The 23,364-nt window shown below is 39.0% G+C and overlaps 1 protein-coding gene across 1 annotated transcript in view; it reads right to left on the bottom strand.

Annotated features, from left to right (window-relative positions):
- LOC102313823 (gamma-aminobutyric acid type A receptor subunit gamma3) overlaps window positions 1-23,364 on the bottom strand; it is a 72,652-nt gene that overhangs the window by 14,901 nt on the left and 34,387 nt on the right. The window contains exons 4-5 of the mRNA XM_014332826.2: window positions 12,297-12,517; window positions 7,737-7,819 (exon numbers count right to left, since the gene is read on the bottom strand). Coding sequence (XP_014188312.1) covers window positions 7,737-7,819; window positions 12,297-12,517 — 304 coding nt within the window. The remainder of the gene's footprint in view (window positions 1-7,736; window positions 7,820-12,296; window positions 12,518-23,364) is intronic.

The following is a 23,364-nucleotide window of genomic DNA, read 5'->3' as shown; positions in this document are numbered from 1 at the left end:
TAAAAGCTTGACTCTATAAAAATATCTTCAGCTGCTTCTTTAAAAGAGGAAGTAGAGTCTGTGCTGTGTAGAGAGAGCAGAAGAGAATTCTACAACCTTGGTAAAACTGCCTGAAAAGTCCAATCGCCACAACTTTTAGAGCTGTTAGTGGGGCCAGCAGCAAAAAGTCTGAGGTTTCAGCAGGTCATGATTTACTGGGGAGATCCACCATGGAGGTCTTAAAAGTTAAAACTAAAAATTTAAAATTAATTCTAAAATGTTTGGTAAAACATGAAGAGAAGCCAAAACTGGAGTGGTGAGTGATCTTCTGTTGGCACCAGTTAGAAGTTCTGTGACAGGATTCTGCACAGTCTTAAAATCTGAAGTAAAAAGACTGTTACAAAAATTCCAAATACGAAGAGATAAAAGCATGAAAATTCATCTCAAGTTCAGCCTTCGACACCAGCATGATTGAACCGAAAAGTCTGAAGAAGCTGATATGCCATCTAATTTAAAGCAAAAGAATCAGACCCAAAAGAGATCCCTGAGGTACTCCACGAGGCAGAACGGTTGTTTCAGACGTCAGCTGTTTCATACAAACAGTAACAGATTTATCTGAGAGATATGACACGACAAGAACAACAACAAATAAAAATGTGTTTAATTTAAATCTGTGGTTATTTGGTCAAATTAATCCCATAACCAGCAAAAGCAGGTATTGATCCATATGCATGTTTTCAGAGACTGGGATTTCTAGATGACTGTGGGTTCACTGTTCACATTGTAATATATCATCAATAATATCAGTATCAGCACCCACTTTAATCGGCAGTGTTGGGGAGTAACGGAATACATGTACCGCCGTTACTTTTAAAATACAAATATGAGTAACTGTATTCCGTTACAGTTACCGTCTTAAAAAGGTGGTATTTAGAATACAGTTACTTTGTTGAAATAAATGGATTACACGGCGGTATTTTCCTGTTTCATATTGTGGCGGGTCAGGACTGTTTGGGTTTTGTTTGACAGCTATGTTCTGTTGTTCTTGCCATGGTTACAGGGTGACGCTTCGCGTGTGTTTCCTGGGTGAGAGAGCGTTTGTTGTTGTTGTTGTGCTAAGCTAATAGGCAGAATGCTTCAGGCATAGCCCTAAAGAATGTAGCTCATGGGCAGTGTAGTCCGTGCTGCAGGGAGAATGGACTGCCATACCCGTTATGTGTCTGTGAGCGCGAGGAGGGAGAAAAAGGAGAGTGGAAAAGTACGAGCTGTCATTGAGCAGAAACGGGAGCTGGAAGCATGTAAATATAATAATAACCACTGCAGCCAAGAAGAGTGCCTGACGAGCCCAGTTGTAAGTAAGCTATTAAGACTCGACTGTACACTGTGTTCGTGTTTTCCTCCGAAACAATAAGTTCCGTTGGAGCAGCCTTTCAACGCCTGTCTCTGTCTCTCGCAAGCAAAGTTGACCCAGACAACAAAGTAAAGCTAGTTTTCGGCTTCGAGCCCAACACGAACCCAACGTATTAGCCAGAGGTCCCTTTTCTACGGTTCGGAGCCGCGGACCTTCAGCAATAGTAAGAAATCACACAGCAATAGTACATTCATGTAGTTGTAAAAAGCATGATAATATATTAAGTAATCCAAAGTATTCAGAATACGTTACTCTCATTGAGTAACGTAACGGAATACATTACAAAATACATTTTGGGGCATGTATTTTGTAATCTGTAGTGGAATACATTTTAAAACTAGCCTTCCCAACACTGTTAATTGGTACACCTTGCTAGTAGCGGGTTGGCCCTCTTGTCATCACACAGTTGCTGCAGATTTGTCGACTGCACGTGTATGATGTGAATCTTCTGTGATGACTGTGGAGGCTGTGAGTGTGGGTACAGTCATTCAGTCACTGCTACGTTCAAGAAACCAGTGTGAGATGATTTGAGCTTTGCAACATGGTGTGTTATCTTGCTGGAAGCAGCCATCAGAAGATGGTACACTGGGGTCATAAACGGATGGATACAGTCAGCAACAATAGTCAGTCAGGCTGTGTGTTTATATGATGCTCAGTTGATACACGAGCAGCAGCCAGAACCTTGGACACAAGGTAGAGCGAATGCTTTCATGATGTTTACGAGAAATCGAGACTCATCAGACCAAGCAAAATGTTTCCAATTTTTAATGCATCCATGTAAACTGTAAGCTCAGTTTCCTGTTCTTAGCCAACAGCAGTGTAACCCAGTGTGGGATGCTGCTGTAATCCAGCAATCTGGCCTTTCTCCATCTCTCCTCTGACCTCTGACATTGACAAGGCAGAGAACTGCTGCTCTTTACACAGGTGCCTAAAGAACGCAGAGTTACTTCTTTTGGTCAGGTTGGAGACATTTTGGTGGTGGTTACCAGTTCAAGAGCAATGTCTCCAAATTTTCTGAATCATTTCCAGGTTTACATGGAAATATTTATTTGAATTCCTTTTTGGAAATCTGTTAAAATATTGGTTTGGTCTTTAAGAAAAAGAACTTTATTAAAAATAATAAACAAAACCATCAAAGTATTAGTATTTAAAAGTATCAGTGAGGGAATTTTGTCTTTAAAATGCTAGAAATTTGACATGGGAGTGAGGACTCCTATTTGTAAAAGTGTCATGCTCCTTACCAGAGATTGTATATTTTTTCTATATACAGCCCATGCTCCTGACTGAAAGTACAGTGTTGTGGTTTTTGCCTCTGCTGCAATTGGAGCTGGTATCTCAGTCTCTTCTACAATTGATTTTTCCCCGAGCTCTGGTGTAAAATTGCAAGTATGCAGATCTATAAAGCTGATTAGCTGACAATGACGAATGAGGTTTGTCATTGGTATTGTTTTTTCTGTTTAATTCTGTTGTAATGAAGCCACAGTAGCTGCACCTGAAGCATCTGGCTGTTTCACAGGTTCCCAAAGGAGAAAAATAGGTCAGTGGCTTTGCGTGATCATTTCTGCAGGAAATCCAGTGAAAAAGAGATTATCAGGATCATACAATAACACTACTCATTTAAAACTGCAGGAAATTGGATAGCTCTCAGTAATGACCTGGAAATGAAGGACTCATCTGAAAACATGTAATATCCTCAGTAAACAGTTTTTATTACCAGGAGTTACAATATTCCCTCCAAAATGTTAATTTCTCACAAAAACATGCAGAAGAACCGAGTGATAAATTCTTTTGAGGAGAGCAATGATCTACAGACACATTTATCAAATAGCTGGTAAACAGAGTGCAGTGGTTAAAAGCATGGCAATGACCAAAAACAGAATAACAACAGAATAAGAGTGAACACTAATTTCTAATAAGTACATCCGCCGGATGTGTAAGCTCCTTATGGACACGATTTTGGAAGTCAACTAAAAAAGGACAATAAAACAAACTCTTAGGAAAAAAGTGTGAGACTAAACAAATGGAGGAAGTTAATGGTGACTTTAAGGTTGATGAGCAGTTTTCTCTGATAACTTTCTCACCTAATAAATTCAATTCAGTTTTATTTGTATAATGCCAAATCACAACAACAGTTTTTTCAAGGTGCTTTATATTGTAAGACCAAGACCCTACAGTAATCGTGTAGGGTCTTTATTTCAGTAATTAATGAAAATAAAACTATTATATATAGTTGATATATTGCACAAACCAGAAACATTCAAAACATGAATAAAATATATGAAAACAATATTTTTGGATACAAAGTTTTAGTGTGATAAGAATGCATAACTTCAATCAATCCAGCACGTGTCTATGAGATAGTACTCTTTATACAGCTTTGCAGCTCAAAGTAATTTACAGAACAACATATGCAAAACAGCCAAGCGCGCACACACACACACACACACACACACACACACACACACACACACACACACACACACACACACACACACACCACACACACACAAATAAAAAAATTAAAAGAACAATAATTGAGAGGATTAAAAAGTACAATAAGTAATTTAAAAAAGGTAAAAAGTGTGAGCAGAATTAATATTAATTCTAATAAAAGTCAGGTCAAAAAGGTCTTTAGGTCTTTAGCTCAGCTTTATGCATTAACATTAATGAACAGTTTCACATTCTAACCTTTCTTACTTTAGAGTAAGTAACGAGCAGCTAAAAAATATGTTAGATGGGGTGCTATCAAACTCCCTAAAAATATGAAGGTACATCAAAATATTATGACAAAAGTTATGTTAAGTTTGTGTTTCCAGCCACCTGGAACAGGTATTACACATGCCCTTCCCTGTGCTCACTATTTACTTCCTCACTGTGTGTCTGCTGTCTGTTTCCACAGGCTGTAAAGAGCAGGAAGTCAGCCTCCTGAGTGCTTGGAAAAAAGGTTGCTGATGGGTCTGAACAAAAATCAGAACGACGAGTTGAAAGACTATAAAACATTCCGTAAAACATCTGTGAAGTTTACATTTAAGTTTAGGATTAAACTTGACATCAGAGGAAACCCCTTGCATGTTTTCTGCTTCTCATTTGCTGAATAGCTACAGAATCTATATCCTGCTCTCTTCATCTGTGTGCACTGCATTGAATCATGTGCCGTGTTGATTATTCTAATCCTCCAGAGGCATGATGGCTTTTAAAATAAGCAAATCTGACTTAATCTAATCTTAAAACTGACACATCGTCATGGAAACCAGCGTAATGTCAGTTGGTAAGAAAGTGGGTTTATTGGATCACAGCAGGATGGGTCCACAGTCGAGGCAGATCGGCGAGAATATTTTAAACCCTAATAGGTAACACAGGGCGCAAGGTCTCATCACACCAATTCAATCCTCTAATTTGAGAGGCCACTGAAGGTCCACTGCAAATAACACATCACAGACACCTCAAGCTTCAAGTTAGACACGTTTCTACATTCACTGTGAGCCAGGTTTACTGGATGGTAAGGGAGGAGCGAGCCTGAAATCAAGACGGAAACTGCGATGTAAACATCCACAGCATCATATCGTTGTTCCATCTGATGATATCCTTGTGAAGCTGTAATTGTTAGCTGAGGCATGCTAGTCTGGTGAAAGCGGTAATGTTTAAAGATCCTTCAGTTTGGCCTGTGGACAAAACAAGTGGCCAATGACTGGAAGTATAAAACTAGACCGTAACATCTGTACTGGGTGATCTGCTACAAGTAACAGATGTTTAAAAGCCACCAAAAAACACACAAGCACAGACTGTAATAAAATATAGATGTAGCCACTGTGACATCCCCTCTGGCTGCCAGTTTCAAAGCATCGGTTTTAGTATTTTGAGGACAGAAATTACTAAATTATGCTAAATAATCAGCTAACACTGGTTAGCTATGTTCATAAACTGTTGGACCTTTCAACATGGGAGTGTATGGTGACTTGCTCACTTTTAAGCCAGCCTCAAATGGAATCTTGGATGAACTGTTATTTTTGGCCCTGCCATGCTTTATGGCAGGGGTCGGCAACCTGCGGCTCTTTAGTCCGTATAGTGCGGCTCCGCGTGGCTTGGGGAAAATAAATTAGAAGTATTTAGCTGAAGTGTATTTTATTTATTTTAGATCTTTTTTAACTTTAACTAATGTGGATCAACAACTTCCTCTCGGGCCGTAGACAGAGAGTCAGAGTTGGCCATCACACATCCTCAGCCCTGAGTCTCAGCACTGTCCCAGGGCTGTGTGCTCAGTCCACTGCTCTACTCTCTCTACACACACGACTGCACTCCTCGCCACCACAGCAACATCTTTGTGAAATTTGCAGATGACACCACAGTGGTGGGGCTCATTTCCAAGGGAGACGAGTCTACGTACAGAGACGAGGTGGAGCAGCTGACGTCATGGTGTAAGGCCAATAACCTCCTCCTCAACACTTCAAAAACCAAAGAACTCATAATAGATCTTCAGAAGGAAAAAGGCAGAGATCCAACCACTATTCATAAATGGGGACTGTGTAGAAAGGGTGGCAAGCTTCCGCTTCCTGGGAGTCAATATAGAGGAGAACCTTTCCTGGAGTGTGAACACCTCCGAGCTGCTGAAAAAGGCCCAACAGAGACTGTACTTCCTGAGAATTCTCAGGAGGAATAACATCACACAGAAACTGCTGGTGTCCTTCTACAGAGCCACCATTGAGAGTGTTCTAACTTACTGCATATGTATTTGGTACACTAGCTGCACAGGGGCTCAGAGGAAAGCACTCCAAGGGATCATTAACACCGCCCAAAAGATCACTGGCTGCCCTCTCCCCACACTGGAAGTTCTACACAATGCCCACTGTTTTAAAAAGGCCCAAAACATCATAAAAGACGTGATTGCGGGTGCCACTCAGGTACGTCCTCCTAGACCACGCCCCGCCACACACATTAACCAGGTAAAATACATATTTAGGCAGAATTTTGCAAATATCTATTTTTCTTTTTTCAGCAGCAGAGTGCTTTTTTTCCAATTATTTTTTTAAAAGCCAGGTCAAGGCTCCAAAAGCCCAAAGGCGATATAAGGGTGGCGGCTCACAACAGTTTTTATTTGCTACATGGATCGTTTTAGTTCAGCTGGGTGTCTTTCCTTTTGTTATATTTCTTTAAGAGTTCAAAATGTGTTAATTACATAAATAAAATGTAATTTTCTCTGTAGCACTTCATGGATTTCATAAGCAACACACCTTAGTTGTTCACACAAAGCATAAAGGTAAAAAACAATATATACAGTGTTATCTTGATTTTAGATGTCAAAAAGTATTTGCGGCTCACAGTGTTTTCTTTTGCGTGGAAACCAGGTGCAAATGGCTCTTTGAGTGTTAAAGCTTGCTGACCCCTGCTTTATGGCATGCTTATTTTCTTTAAAATGTCCAGGCACTTCTGTATGAGCTTACCCAAAGAGATGTTGCTCAAATGTTGCCATGACTACTTATAACCACACTGAAATGAAAAGCTGAGGATAAAACCTGCTGCCTCTCAGAAATACCTAATTAAATTAAAGAGTTGTGGTAACCATTTGGACAACAGCACAACAATTCTGGGACATGTGACATGGGTCTTCATAATCTCTTTCACACACATAGAGTAATCAGTTAATACAGTTTTTCCAGGTGGACGAACGCATCTGCTCTGCCAAAGTTTTAAAGCCTTTGTAGAGTCAGGAATGTTCCCACATTCTGGTTCTTATATAATGCCTCTCAAAACACTTTATACAACTTGCCTCATTTACCCATCCACACAAGCTCTTTTTCCTACACATAAGTGCTTTTTATCTAATACTCACAATTCAATGAAAACATCATTGAATTCAGTTTCTTACCCAACGATACTTTGGCATATAGACTGGCGCTGCCAAGGTTCGACCTACCAAACTAATCGTTTGGTGGTTTTATGGTTCTTCCTTGAAGTAAACTACATCCTTTACATTAACTGTAAGAAATAAATGCCCCAAAACAAAACTACTAACTGAACAGAACAACTGCTTTTTGGAAAGGTGATATGTACAGGAAGATTTAACGCAATAGGCCACTGGATGCAGACATGTAAAAGTCTTTGTTATACCTAGGTCATTTTTGGTCTTAATTGTTCTCCGTGTTTGTTCAATTTATGTATTAACACATGTTAATATATCCCAGTATACAAAGCAGGATCATATGGATCCTGTGTGACCCGTATAGCTCTGCTCATGGTGAAACAATGCACATAATTTGAAAATGCAGAGGAGTAAAATACATCCTGTACTTCTCATAAACATGGAAGATACAGAAGAAGATGAACACTGCACTGAACACAGCGTACTCACAGCTGGAGAAGATGAGCGGACATGAATGTTCATCCATTGGAAAGTTGTGCAGCTGCAGCTGGCACTCTGCGTTTATGGTCAACCTGCAAAGAGAACAAGATTTTCTTGTAATGAACCTCTTCTGCTTTGCTCCAGATGGTGTAAATTCATATTCAGGTTTTCAAAGTATGATCTCGATGGAATCGGTGGAATGTGAAAGGAGGAACAATCATTTAGCTATAAAAGCGTCCTCGCAGCTACATATTAGGGATTCAAGTATGATAATCAGCTAGTGTGATGCAGCTTCAAGTGTGAGAAACGTCTAAATCACAAAGCTACTGCACACGCGGGCAAAGAAGCTACTCTTCCATTTCAGTTTCAGCTTGTCCTTTGTAACCCCTGTGAAATGCTTCTTTATGTCCTTCCATGGTCATTTCTACCCAAAGAAAACATTGGCCATGAAACAAAACATCTGTGTAACATAATGTTAATACTGAGGGGTTTTTTTTGACTTGATAGAAAGTGAAAGAAGAGAGAAAGTATTTTGTTTCTTCATATACTCATTTAATGATTTACAAAATCTCAAAAATGTGCTCAAATCCTTTTTAGGCCTCAAGCATATAGAGCACTTCATGTTATGCATTTTATTGGATTTTACTTCCAGTTTGGTTTAGTTTCCTATGAGGTTTCTGGCCCACCTTGTTCAGCTATACAAGCTGAATGCCTCGTTACTCTTCGCAGTTAAGCTTTCCAGCTTTGTTAAAAGAGATCTTCAGATTTTCCTTCTGTGTCAATGTTGCCCATTCCTTAAACTCTTGCTTCAGCCTGTGCCTCTGGGAGTTTGATTGCACTGTTTGTTTTGGGGGTGTTTTTTAATTTTATTTGCTCTTTTGCCTGCATATTGCTGGCTTCAGATTAAGCCCAGTAATATAAATTTGAAATTTAGAATAGCCAAAATTATTATTTGATCCAGGGCTGAATCTCTAAGTTTACTCACTTACAAAGAAACAAACAGACTCTTCTAGTTTGAGAGACAAACAAAAAACTAAAATCAAACAAAAACAAATATTATAAAAGTTGCATATTAATTTGCATGTCATTGAGTGAAATAAGTATTCAATCTCCTAGCAAGACTTTGTACTTGGCGGGTAAACTCTTGTTGGCCCGTTTCTTATTTTCGGTCAGCAGGTTAGCCCACATCTCACTTATGCGTTTCAGATCCTGGAAGCGAAGCTCTAACTCTGTTTTGCTGTTGAACTCGCTGACGTATTTCAGTCATTAATTCTTTAAGTTACTTTACAATGAAAAACTTGAAAATTTTGGATGTTCTTCATTTATGAATAATTTTTCTCATTGTACTGCTCATTGTCTCAATCCTAGGCAGTTATTGTGCTACTGCCCATTAATCTGGAATGGGCAGTAGCACAATAACTGCTCAGGATTGAGATACCTCTCTGAGAATAGTCCATCTAACTCTACTCCATGTTCCATGTTCTAAATGTCCCACTGCCACACATGACAGGACACAGCAAGAGTGGACCGATGGCTTAGATCTTTTTTAGTGATGCAAGGTGAATGTGCATAGTTTTATACAGTTTTCATGGCTTTCTCTGGCTGACTGCACTTGTGACAGCCTTTATTGTCCTTCAATGGATTTATAAAACTCAAAAGACAGTCATTTAGGTTGCTGTATCCCTCTCCCCAGGTCTATGTGATTGTATGCACTTTGACATAAAATAATAATATAATTAATAATAGAAAGGGGTAAAGCTGTACTGAGATATAATTAAAATAATAATAAAAAAAAGACAAAACCAAAAAGAGCAAATGGCATTTCTTATTTCACTGAAAAAAAGAGGCTACAGGAAGTGATGAGGATGCCTTGACCTCTTTTTACATAATGGAATTGGTTCTGTTCACACATCAAACCATGTGACTGAGTAATCAACCATTAAAATAAGGAGAAAAAATCTTAAAGGATTATATTAATTATTCCAAAATGGCTTTCCCAATTTAGTTACAGTGAAGTATAAAAGGAATGCTCTGTACGTGTAGATTACATGTGTCACATTAACAAAAAGACGGTAAAAAGCGAACAGCAGAGAGAAGGATCTTTGCAGAGTGACTCTGGTATGATCTTTCAGCCTCATTAAGGCATGGAACTGGGACAATACGATGCATGTGGGAGAGGCATGGATATCACAAAATGTCATCTCTGTTTACTCCAGCCAAGCCAGTGCACAATTAATACCAAATGACATTTCATAGCCTTCTCTCATGCCATCAGCGGATATTACTCCTCAAAGTTTGCACGCTTCTGAATAGAGCTTCATGAGGACCAATCTTTGTTTATGGCTTGACTTGGACATCGAAATGCTGCTACTTCTTTGTTGGATTTACTACTCTGTGTGAATAAAAAAAGTCTGATAGCCTTTAAAGACACTACGTGTGGAATACTTTGCAATACAGTTGCCTCAACAGAAAGTGTCAATTAAAAAATGTGAAGATGTCAAACATAAGGGCGGCTACAAAAAGACCGAGGACAGTCGAGAGATGCTTATTAGCGAAGGAGCATTTTATTATAAATGTGAAGTGCTGCAATTACAAAGAGTGCTCGAGGGTACGAGGGTAGATGCCGCTGTAAATTGGTCTTATATCTCAAGCAACCAATTTGCACTTACAATAGTTGAAGATAGAGGCTAATTGCTCTTGCACTGCTCTGTTTGGACAATTGTGCTGCCTTCATTTTATTATTAAATAAGGACGCTAAATTTCCTTACAAGATGAAATGAATGGATGTTGCTGGCTCAAAGGTGAAGCGGCACAGAAAACATCAAGATCCAGAAAAGTAATTACAAAAATCATATGGAAAAAAAAGTTAATATGCTATGTACCATAGGAATGATGTCACAGGGTTACAGAAATCCCACGTTTACGCAGAGGATTAATGTGCAGGTTTTATGCAGGCAATTTTCTGGACTGGGGAAAATTTTATGTTCTTGCAAGGAGTTAAAAGCAGACAGAGGACATTTGTTTTGCATTGCTGTTACATGCTGTGCAATAAAATAAAATGCCATCACATACTGAAGACGAAACATCCGATCACTTAACGCCTCTTCCTGCTAACTCAAGCAAAATTAGCAGTAAGAACAGTAACATTATCTTAACAACTGAAAGAATAAAGCCCACACTGCAGCATTTCTTCCTGTAATGAGGGAAGTGATATTTGGTGGCACATCAGACCCACCTAAAAACACTGAAACTGGCTCAAATTACAGGATAAATGAGGACAGTGAGAATACAAAGACCCTTATAGAGAGCACATGTATCAGAAGCTTAAATGGGGCCGAATGAAACAACATACATTTCAAATTTTATTTATAAGCACAAATAAATCTATTGTTATACTATGTTCACTATGTTATACTTTAACTATTTGTGTACATAATACTATATTGCCAAATTATAATTATGTGTCCAGTATTAAAACAAACAGAACTAAGAAATAAGCAAATATGGGGACAGACGTAAGAATGTGTGTATGCCATATGCTATTTATGGCACCTCATGCATACTTAGTGGATATACAAGTTTATGCATATACAATTAAGCCATGCTGAGAAGCATAGAGGCAAAAGAACACAAAAGAATGAGAATCTCTGTCCTGGAGTTGCCCAGCAAAAAGCCCAGACTTAAAATGCACCTGAACACTTTGACTCAATGCTTCAACTGCTCTACAAAGTCCAGCAGTAACGGTCTAAATACCTTTCAAAGTTTTCAGTTCAAAACTTCAAAAGCATTTCTTCTGGTGGTGGTTGGTACCACCTCGCAGCAGCCTAATAATTGGCTGGGTGTGGAGTTTGCATGTTCTCCCTGTGCCTGCATGTGCTAAATGGACTGAGCTTTATACAGTCCTTTTCTACTCTGCTTGAGTACTCAAAGTGCTGAACAGAACATGCCTCAATCACCCATTCACACACATTCATTGAAGCACTTGTTTCTACACCAAAGTGCTTTCTAGCTAACACTCACATAACAGAAAGCAACTTGGGGTACACTATCGTGCCCAAGGATACTTTGGCATGCAGATTGGAGCATCAAACCACTAACTTTTCGATTAGTAGATGATCTACCCTCCTGAGCTATTTATGTAGACACACTGTAGCAAAGTGGCAACCTGTCTAGGATGTACCCCATCTGGACAGCTGGGATATGCTCCACCCCCAAGTTTAATAAGCGGCTACAAAAATTAACTGAAGAATGTATGGATTAAGTACAGGGAGGTTCATCTTTGTATGCATGTAACTGGGGCATGATTTTCACAGAGGCATTTGCAAGTGAAGAAGCGTCTGTGGTTAGTGATCGCACTAGATTTTTAGGGCACTGTACGCTTTCTCGTGTCAGGACACTGAATTGGACTTTGGGGGTCAGGTCAATTCGCAGGATTAAAGGGTTCCTTACACTCTCTGACTGTGTCTCCATATTTGTCCGGGTATGCTGAGGGACAATTCTGCATATCTTCTGACTGTGTTGTATTACAGTAAAACATGAACAGATGTCTGTGTTGAGTTCTGTCTTTACCTTAAGGTATAAAGTATCTTCCCATCGTTCCATATCCTGAGCAGCTGGTTAGGCATTGTAATCCAGTGGGAATCTGCAGTCTTGGAGTTTCTGAAGATGGTGTCAGGTAGCCAAATAAGTCCAACCATGTTGCTGTTCAGAGTCAGTATTTTCATTGTGCTGTTGTATCTGAGGCGACTGTCGGTCCACGTCTGGGCAAAGATGATGTCAATTTGATATTCCTAGAAAAACAAAACCAAACAATGCATCATTTTTTTTTTTGCCATATTATAATCCAAACTATTAAAAAATAAAATACTAATGCTGTTCTGTGGCTATGGGGAGAAAACAGGAGCGATGTCACCTGCTAACCAGGATTATTGAATTTCTGTTTGTGAATGACTCTTTATAGGAGTATTGTGTGTGTCAGAAACACATGAGTCTATACCATCAATCATGTGTCATTTTCACCGGGGTCAGCGTCTATCATTTTACGTATTCACTTGGCCATACGTGACCAGTGATGCTCATTCCATCATTGGTCTGACCTTTCAAATGCTACATTATTTTTTATCAATTTGTATTTTTTTGAATAAAATAATAATTTACTACAATTAATGTGAAATATGTAAATGAGAATGAGACAGCTGATGGACAGACCGATGGCACGCCTGTGTTAACCAGCAGACCTGTGAAATGTAAAAAAAAAATCATATTGTTAAACACACTGCTGCTCACTGTATTCATTAAAATACTCAAAATCTATTAGTTGTCCTTCATTCAAGCCTGAAGAGTAGGATGGACAGAGCTCTTCAGTCTGCAGCATCAAGACTCAAGAACAATTTACCACTTCAGCTCCATTTAGCTGACTCTGTGAAGTCTTTAAAAGAAGAACAATTGAACAGCATTCATTTTAAACTACAAAAACCCGTCCATGAACGTCTGTCCATCCATCCATCCAATTCAGGGTCGCAGGGTGGCTGGAGCGTATTCCAGCTGCCATTGAGCAAAAGGTGGGGTAGACTCTGGACAGGTTCCCAATCTATGTCAGGGCTAACACGGAGAGACAGCCCACCATTCAAATTCACATTCACACATTTTTCTGCATTTTTTTTAACCCTGAGAGTTTCATAAGGTGATATCCACATGAAAAATGAAAAGAAAAAAAAAATTAGGCATGAAAAATGCATTTGAAACTGACTGTTTTCTAATATTTTACTGGAGAAAAGTACAATAAGTGCATTCTGGGTAAATTGTCAAGGCTCCATATCACCAAGTGCTGCTCAGTACAGGTTAGAGCAAATCACAGGTCTCCTTTTACCTACATTTGATACCACGATCATTTTGTAGCCATTATTTCTTCTTAGTCAAATTATTTTAGAATTTTCATGGTAAAGTGAAAACTGAACCTGACATTCTCTCACTTATTTACATTTTTAGTCTTGACTCACTCTACTTCTTATCTAACTCTCAAATACATTATCTGAATCTTATCTCATGTAGGTTTTTAAATTCTCTCCTAATATTAAAACTACTTACTAACTCTGCCAAGAGTTATTATCAAAAAGCTTATATGCAGGTTACAGTCTTCCATTTAAGCAGGGAGGAAAATGTGAAAATGAATCCAGTAGCATACCACCGAAGAGCCGATGATGCTGTTGATATAAAGTCTTTTTTTTTTCAGGATTTAAAACCAAACAAATATACTGTTATGACACTTCCTGGTATTTGTGGTGGTTTTAGCACCTGAAGGTGTAAAGTGGCAGTGAAAAGCCTCCTGCATTTCTCATGAGTAAATATATGTTCTCAATGTACAGTTTGGCCCGGTGTTGCTCTTATAAGCAAGCACGACTTCACTCAGTACGCTGAAATCCTGCACTCTATGGTAGCAGCACTCATGGAGTTGTGGAGGTTTTCTTGGTCTGCAGATGATGCTTAGACATTCACTCAGTACTTTTTAAAACATAAGAAAATAAAACTAAAACAAAAAGTTATTTAAGACACAACGTGATTAAAGAACCACATCACTATTACATTAATTGCACATAGGATGCAATTTAATCAAGCTAACAATTGACTGTTATTCAAAAGATACAGTAACTATCCGTGTTGTGACAAGAAAACATATAAATCATGTAGATGAGCAATGATGAGTTGTGCTAGTGCGATCTGCGATATGCCAAGCTAAAATTCTCCTCAGCAACAGCTGAGTTCTTACAGTCCTCTGGTAACAATACAGACAAAGAAGTGAAGCATAATGAAATTAATGATAGCCTGCCCTCCTCCAGCAACCTACATCTTTTTATTCTGCTGCCACTGCCGGAGATGCATTTGACCTTTTACCCAGTCTCTGCACCAGTTTGAATAGCTCACCAATTAGAAGGAAGTCCATAATCAAGAGAACCACTGGGTACTCATGACCTTTAATTGTGTGGTGCTCAGGGGAAAAAAATGTAAATAATATCCAGCACTTAATGACCAGTGAAAGAACAGAGCTGCAGATCAAACAATGAAACTTAATATGAGTTGAATCACATCTGGAAACAGTCAGCTGCAGGTGGAGGGAGAGACGTAACCCTTACACATCAGCAATTCTAGCTTTGAGTGTGTTGTATAATTTCACATTAGAGGTAATTTTAACTATTCTGAAGGAGTATCGATCACACTTCCCCTCCCTGCTGCTTGCAGCTGCTTCCAGTCATTACAGCAGGTGTTACTGTGAAGAAAATGGGTCTTTCACCTCAAATGCCTCAGAGGAGCAGCTATATTAAGATTGCTGATGTAGAGATACTGTACATACTCATGTTAAATTTAAAGGTGCTGATGTGCATTACAAATGGACTCCACATGATCATTTCATTCAATATAAAGTACAGAATAAAAGATGTTCATCTTTCACTTTAACCAGCAAGGTTTTGATTTGCTGTCCAGTAAGAAAAAAAAAGAATACTGCAGCACGTGACAACAGCGTTTCCAGCTTTGTGTTGGCAGTTTGGGAAATGGCCCACCTCATTTCGATATGGCAATGTCTCTCTACAAAAAGACAGAGGCATGAAAATAATGATTTTCCCAATTTGGTGTGACCTTCATCCCATTTAACACTATTATGATTAACTGCAATGTCACCTGTGAGCCAGGTGTTATCAATAAACTGGAAGAGTTGGACCTCGTTATTGCTTCTGTGGCTAAATGGGACCAAATCTCTGCGACCAGGCTTGAGCACCTGTGGAAAGACCCCAACTCCCCTCATTGTGTGTGAGTAAACCATTAAATTTCAGTTTTTGGGGAGTGGGGGAGCATGTAGTTCTTTTGTGCCGGCCGACTTCAAATTGGACAAACTTTGACCAATTGTGAACTGTCCCGACAGCTTGTGACATTCGAGTTCCAGAGAAAATTTTAAACTAATAGGGCAGCACGGTGGCACGGTGGTTAGCACTGTTGCCGCACAGCAAGAAGGTCCTGAGTTCAAATCAAACATCAGAAAGGCTGGGGTCTTTCTGTGTGGAATTTGCATGTTCTCCCCGTGTTTGCGTGGGTTCCCTCCGGGTACTCCGGCTTCCTCCCACCGTCCAAAGACATGCAGCTTGTGGGGATAGGTTAATTGGATAATCCAAATTGTCACTAAGTATGAATGTGAGTGCGAATGGTTGTCTGTCCCTGTGTGTTGGCCCTGTGACAGACTGGCGACCTGTCCAGGGTGTACCCCGCCTCTCGCCCTATGACAGCTGGGATAGGCTCCAACGCCCCCCGCGACCCTGAAAAGGATAAGCGGATGGATGGATGTTAAACTATTTTCTTCAAGTCGGAGAATGGTGCATATAATTTAATTTTTGCTTGATGCATAAAGTTAAAAGATTAAAACTGATAAAACAAGTTTAAAAAAAAGAGACTTTTCCATTTGATTACTTTTTGTATGATGGATTATGCAGAAAAAGTAGAATTGGGCTGAAAGATCTATCGCTTTATCACCTATTCAGGTTGTAAATTATGTTTTTTAAAAAGTAACTAAGTAACTAAGTAATTAATTACCTTTGAAAATAAGTAACCAGTAAAGTAACAAGATTACTTTTTTGGGGAAGTAATCAGTAATTAGTTACTGATTACTTTTTTCAAGTAACTTGACCAACACTGGTTACAACTGCTGTCGTAATGTCGGCTGATATGCAAATTTGAGTGTGCAGGTGCCTCTCCGTGATTGGTGCATACAGGGGGCAGACAAGAAAACATGTACGGATTGGCTAACTACCTGGAGACAACGTATATGATGACACCGCCATGGAGTGCCAGTCATTCATCCTCAGCTCACCTTAACCGACTGCTGTTTCTTTATACATGAGCATGTAGGGGTGGACTGCCTTTTTATTTGATGACCTTTTTCTCATGTTTTTGTTAGTTCGGGAGATAAGTCATTGTCATTTGGTTTGATTCTTTTCATAGATAAGTTTGGTACATCCTTTAGATAGGCTCCCTTTTGTTTGTTGTTTTGGCGTTAGGTCCACCCCAAAGCTATAGTCCGTCCCTTTTGCTTTGTTAAAATTCACTCACTCTAAATAAATCACCATCAAAATTGTACTCGTTGTGTGATGTGCTGCTTGGGGTCATACAGGGATGGATCACCCTTGTGTTATGGTATGGCCACCCCTAGACGGGCCATAACATTATGCAATGTTTTGGTTTTTTCATTCAGTGTATAAGAGTTATCACAGATGATGGTGATGAGTACCTAACTCTTATGCTTTTGTGTTGTTTGGCTTTTGAAAATTGTTCTCCCTTAGAAACTGTTAGGTGTGGCTGTGTGCAGGCAGGAATAGGACCCAAGTTGCAGACTCCGGAGACAGAACTTAAACCAAAACAGCTTTAATGCTGAACTCAAACATAACATAACTGGGGAAAAAGGTCAAAAATAAACTAACACCAGCGGATTGACAAAACACACAGCAAAATAAACGGTAGATCGCGACACAGACACTAAGAAACACAGGGCTTAAATACACAGAGGGAGCAATCAGGGAATGGGTAACAGGAGGGAAACACAGCTGGGGCAAATCAGGCCTAACGAGACAAGAGGAAGCAAAACCAGACACATTAACATCAGACATGGACTTTCAAAGTAAAACAGGAAACGCATAACACAGACTGAACAAAGACACAGGCTCATAAGCAGGCACTACAAAGGGAACAGAGACGTGGGAACAGGGCAGACACAAAACACTGACTGAACACGGGGATATAGGAACTTAGGATACACATAGACGCGAACTAGACAAGGGGATGCAGGTGATAGGGGAGACAGAGCAACTAAAGAAGACAGAGACCTAAGCCATAAGACAGAACTCAAAGAAACCAAACACTAGACAGTATAAATAATATCATAAACTCAAAAACCCTGGGTCGACGACCCAGGCATCCTAACAAGAAACACTGACAAACATCAAAAACTACTTCTAATTTTTCACAAAAGTCCTTTTGTTGTTCTCCAAAAATGTGATTAATTGTGTTTAAAAAAGTTACTATATTCTAAATGTAAAAAGTGCAAGCTACAAGCTATTTAAAAGCATGTGCAGAAGTGCAAACATGAGGTTTTTATAGAGGTTTTTGGTAATTGAAGATAATAAGGGTATTCTGTTCATTTGCAGTTTTGACATATAAACATGGAAAATGCTTGACAAAATAAGTGTAGGTTCATATGAGGCACCAGTGTAAATTTACTTTTTTAAATACACTGTGGAGAAAGCTAAATATTATCCCATCATTTCTCATTCTGTCCTGTCTGACAGAAGTTAAGTTAGGTCACGCTGACCACATTTACTCTCATAATGGAATAATTCCTCATCAGCTTTTAAATCATGTGGACAAATGGGAATATTACTCATTATTGAAAACATGCACATGGCTTAATGTCGAGGAATTATTCTGCCACAGTTTACCCGTTGTTTAAAGTGGCCAGAATGCAAATGAGACAGCCACCGGGCTGAATAATGGCTCAGGAATGAATGTACAGCTGAAATGTGAGGCAGGATGACACCTCTGCTCTGAACCGCCTGCAGTGGTTCAGCTGTTCAGGGCCATCTTCCACTAACCTTCCTGTCTTCTTATGTAAATACATCTTTGTTAATGACTTTTTTAGATGCAAAGCAATTTATAGAATAACCTTGTTCTGCACTGTGTCGCCTCAAATGGGTGGGATATGCCTAATCACCACATTCTGCCTATGCAGAGGAATACTTGAAATATAAAACATTAAAATTGCCTCTTTGACCCCTGCATGGAATTATGCATCTATAAGCTCTGCAGTAAGACACGCACACACGAGTTGTTTGATATATTATAGTTTGTGGTTACAACTCAATTCCAAAACCGTGGGACACTGTAAATTGTAAATAAAAATGTAAGTAAAGTGAGTAAATTTTATTTATATAGCGCTTTTCACAGATAAAAATCACAAAGTGCTTTACAACAAAAGAAATGGAAATATAAAACAATGTAACAGTAAATAAAACAGCAATGCAAAACAATAAAAACACCATAAGAGGAAATTAATCAAATGCTTTTTTTAAAATAAAAATGTCTTCAGCTGTTTTTTAAAAGAATCAATGGAGTCCGTGCAGCGTAGAGACAGTGGAAGAGAATTCCACAACCGTGGTGCCACTGCCTGAAAGGCCCGATCACCATGAGTTTTAAAACGAGTGTGTGGTACCACCAGCAGTCTCTGATCTTATGACCTTAAAGCTCGAGAAGATGAATGTGGTTTCAGCAGGTCAGATAAATACTGGGGAGCTTGACCATGTAGGGCCCTAAAGGTTAGAACTAAAATTTTAAAATGATACCTAAAACTTAAAGTGAAGGGAGGCTAAAACAGGATTTTCCTTTGCTTCTCTGCTTCCCCTTGAGGAATGCATTTTGGTTTTTGGACTTTACGTTAAGTTTTTCTTTATCCTGCCCAACTGAGTCTGAATTCGGGACCTTCCATTCAAACCCTGACATAGGAATTCATGGTAAATGCTTACACTCAGAGTGCAGCCAGAACCTTGTGGATCTGAAACTGAAATTCCTCCACTATTAGTGACGCATTTGCTGCAGGATGGTGATTTAACTACAAAATGGGATATCTACTTGGTAGTCTCAAATCTAAACAGAAGTATGACAAGAATACAACCAGTTGGCAACCAGATGAGCTGAATCCCCTACTGCAAAAAGACTGGACACAGACGAGTTGTGCTCATTGGTGCAGAGTGACTCAGATCGATTGACTGTATTTACAATTTAGATGGCAATTATTTGCAAACCTCTACTAATCTGACTGACAGTGACTGTGTGTGATCAGAACTTGGCTGTTTGGGGAACAGTTGTCTTCCACCAGGTGGCCTGTGCAATCACCTCACAGTTAGAAGTGGTTGAGGGTGTGAATAGCAAAAAAAACCCCAATCATCGATAAACATGGTTGACTGAGCCGTAAGAGAGCAGTTAATTTAATCAACGCCCAACTGGCATTTCTGTTCAGCTGGTTAGCTTTTGTGTGTAGACCGTGTTTCAAATAAAATAGGGCAACTTAGGTAACATTAGATGAATACATAAATCTTGCTTCTTTGTATACTATTATCAAAAGTTTGAGGTCAGGCCTTATTATGGGAGTTTCTCAGAAAAGGTGAACAAGACTTGACTTAACTGGACATTAAAAGGCAGCAGTAGAGCTGGCATGCTGATATGTGCCAACATATGAATATAGAATTGAATATATAGAATAATGGATAGAATAAAAGAAAAATGAGAGCAAACTGCATTTTCACCCTTGGGTATTCATCGACTTTATTCCAAAGATTGTGGTTGCACTATTGGTGCCCAACTTCAAGTTCTTCAAGGATTATAAAGTCTATATTTTACTTCACATGAACTGAACTGAAGCACTTTCAGAACAAGTATTTCTTCTGAAAATCACAAATAGCTGTATCTTTCATTCTTGCCACATCCTTGTTTTCAACTACCTAGCAATTACCTGCCTGACTAAACATCGTCCTGCTAAAATCTGTAGCCTTTTAGAGTTGTATTGTTAATTTCCAATTCGTAAGTTCAGCTCGGGTCACTGCACCAAGAACGATAAACTAGGGCAAAGTGTACAGCTTCAGCCCTGCAGTGTGAAGCTGGCACTTAATGATTATGCAGAAAAAGGCACAAAGTACATACTGTATCTGTCCTCTGCTTTGAGTCATCTTGGCACTCTCCTTCCCATCTAAGGGTTTTCTTCTTGTACTTATTAAAGGCAGCAAAAGGTTACATGTAAGAAGGAGGCTAACTTTATCATCCATGTGGTAGGGCCTAGTGCTCAAAGTGCACAGATACAGTAGGTGAAGGCTGAAAACCAAATAATTCACACTTAGATTCAGTTTAGATTCGGGGCACGCGTGATCACAAGCATGTGATAAAACTGACTGCGCATACTGTTCTGGGTTATCTGGTTTTCACCAGATCTTTGCCATTTCTTGTGGTGTTTTCTGGACGTGTTCCCTGTCTCTGTCATCATTTTAACTTGAAGTGTAGTTTCTCATGTGACTTTTGTTTATCAGGTTTTCAGCAAACATCACGAGTTCATTCCCGTGTGTCTTCATCTGCATTTGGGTCAACCTCAACACATTGACGTGGTATGTAAACCTGTTTCTGCCTCACTCAGTTTTTTTTCTCCCACTGAAAGAGTCTGCTGAACGTAAATGGACTGAGGATGGTTTTAGCATGGATCGCTAGACCACGCAAACAATGGTTGTTGTGGTTTATTTTGGTTATCACTCATGTTTCAGAATTGAGTTAACTTTATCAGCCCACAAAAAAGCTATCCGGTGTTTCTGTCTTTTAGTCTGCTTCAGCCAATTAAAAAAAAATATACTTCAAACCTTCTGCTAACACTCAACAGCCTTAAGTCCTCTGAACATTACTGATAATAATGGCCAGCATATCCAGTTAGCAGAGAACTTATCAGATACAGGTGACACTGGTAATGAATTAAGATTTTTAATTTCATCAACTGCCCAGCTACAGCTGATAATTCTGAGACCGCATCTCAGCGCATGCATTCCTCTGGTATTCCTGCATGAAACTACAACCTGCCAACATGTGACTCGTCCCTGAAACTTGGACTAAAACCAGAGAAAAGAGAAAAAGGTGGACCAGTTCTGCTTTTTTTGACCTTTTCTGTTGAGTAGCAATGGTGGCTGCCAGTATTTTTGTTACTTCCTCTTAAATAAGGTAGTTGTTGACACCACACAAATGATCAATGATGAGGTCACTGTATGAACAAATAATTCCTAAGAGACTAAAGCTCAGGTTGCAGACAGCTCAACTTTTTTTTTCCACTGCCAAATCTGTGTGAAGATGTCTGAGCTGTTCAGACCTTCTGCTTATGACCAATCAGATGAAGTTATGTAGAGAGAGAGAGAGACATTATTTTATACACAACTTCTATCATTGCACAAATTTGAATGCATGTTAGACATTATGACTGTTAGTGCTAAAAGAATATTTTACTAAAGCTGTTAAAGCGGAATGAGGAATATTAACAAAAGACTGAGTAGCAGACTGATGAAGTTAGCAATGCTGTGTGTCTGAATGGCTTCAGGGTCATTAAAGAAATTGAATATATGCCAATAAAAGGTTTTCTCAAACCTTGATTCTTGTGCTGTTAGTTGAAGTTTCTTTCAGGGGAGAAAAAAAAAACAACCTAAAAGTATGGATGGAAGGCACTTTCTGAAATACAGTAATGTCAAGGACAGAGAGTCACATCACTGGGCCAGAACGAGACCTGGAAAAACTCTAACAGAAGCTGAAAATACCTGCCAAGTAGGGCTGGGCGATATGGCCTAAAATCCATATCGCGATATAATTTGAAGCACGTGCGGTAACGATATATATCGCGATATATTCTTTTCTTCTGTATAACGTATTTTCCACACTATAAGGCACAATTAAAATCCTTTAATTTTCTCAAAAATCGAGTGTACCTTATGTATGAATTCTGGTTGTGCTTACTGACCTCAAACTGATTTTGGTGTGCAGAAATCTGTTAAAAAATGTTTTGATGGATTGTCAGAGCATTACGGCTGCCGTAGTAAGGAGCTTCGCGGAGTAATCTGGGTCCAAAACTCCGTCCGCTTCAGGTCCCAAAGTCAAACGAACGGCGTTGCTGCTTTAGCAGGTGTAACATTAAGTTTAACATCCATGCATCCATGAAAACAGAATTTATTAAATTTAACGGAGTTAGAAGTTAACAGGAAGTTAGCCCGCTAGTTTCCACCTAAACATTTCATACCATGTTCTGACTGAGAGATTTTTGAAACTAATTAAAACATACAGCTCTGCTACCACTTCCAACATAAATGAAGACAGGAAACTAAACAGCAGTGGCGTTTGCAGGGTTACTGAAGTTCGACTACCTGGTATATAATGTTGTGCTATGTGATTGCTAGTAGGGTTGCCAACTCCCTGAAAAATAAATAAGGGACACCTCGTGGCCAGGGCTGGGCAACCCAGTTGTCTTCACCCTTCCCAGTGTGGTAGCTCTTTTTCTGTGTGTGAAATTATTTTTTAACCATTTGACTTGAACTTGATTTAAGCAGATGCATATTCTTTGTGATATGACCATATGGGAAACAAATGATCATTTAGCCATTTATTTTTAGCTCAAAATGACAACATTAACACAGTAAAACAGGTCTCTTTCTTAAACAGAAGCCTGTCATGCTTAACTTTTGAGAATATAAGTAAATCTTTCTTTAAAAGAACTCTGTCCTGCTTAACTTAAAATTATATAAATTAATAGAAAACAATAGAACAGAAATATTCTTGTAACAGTGCACATTAGTGCATTTAGTACAATTGGCTTCAGTTGAGGTATTATTTCAGCTTTTCTAATGCTAATCAGCTGCTCCTGTTTGTAAACCCGCTTGTTCCCATGATTACGCATCATAACTCATCATCATTATTCATCTATGTATTACTTTTATGTATTAGTCATCTATTTGTTGTAATCATCTATCCTTGCAGTTGTTTATTACACAAAATAAATTATATTATTACACTTCTGGCCACATAGCGCTAATATTCA

The sequence above is a fragment of the Haplochromis burtoni genome, unplaced genomic scaffold (assembly GCF_018398535.1).
Source record: "Haplochromis burtoni strain Fernald_Lab_line unplaced genomic scaffold, NCSU_Asbu1 Contig_13, whole genome shotgun sequence".
Lineage (NCBI taxonomy): Eukaryota > Metazoa > Chordata > Actinopteri > Cichliformes > Cichlidae > Haplochromis > Haplochromis burtoni.
The sequence above is the reverse complement of the archived record's forward strand: the minus strand, read 5'-3'. Positions and strand labels throughout refer to the sequence as shown.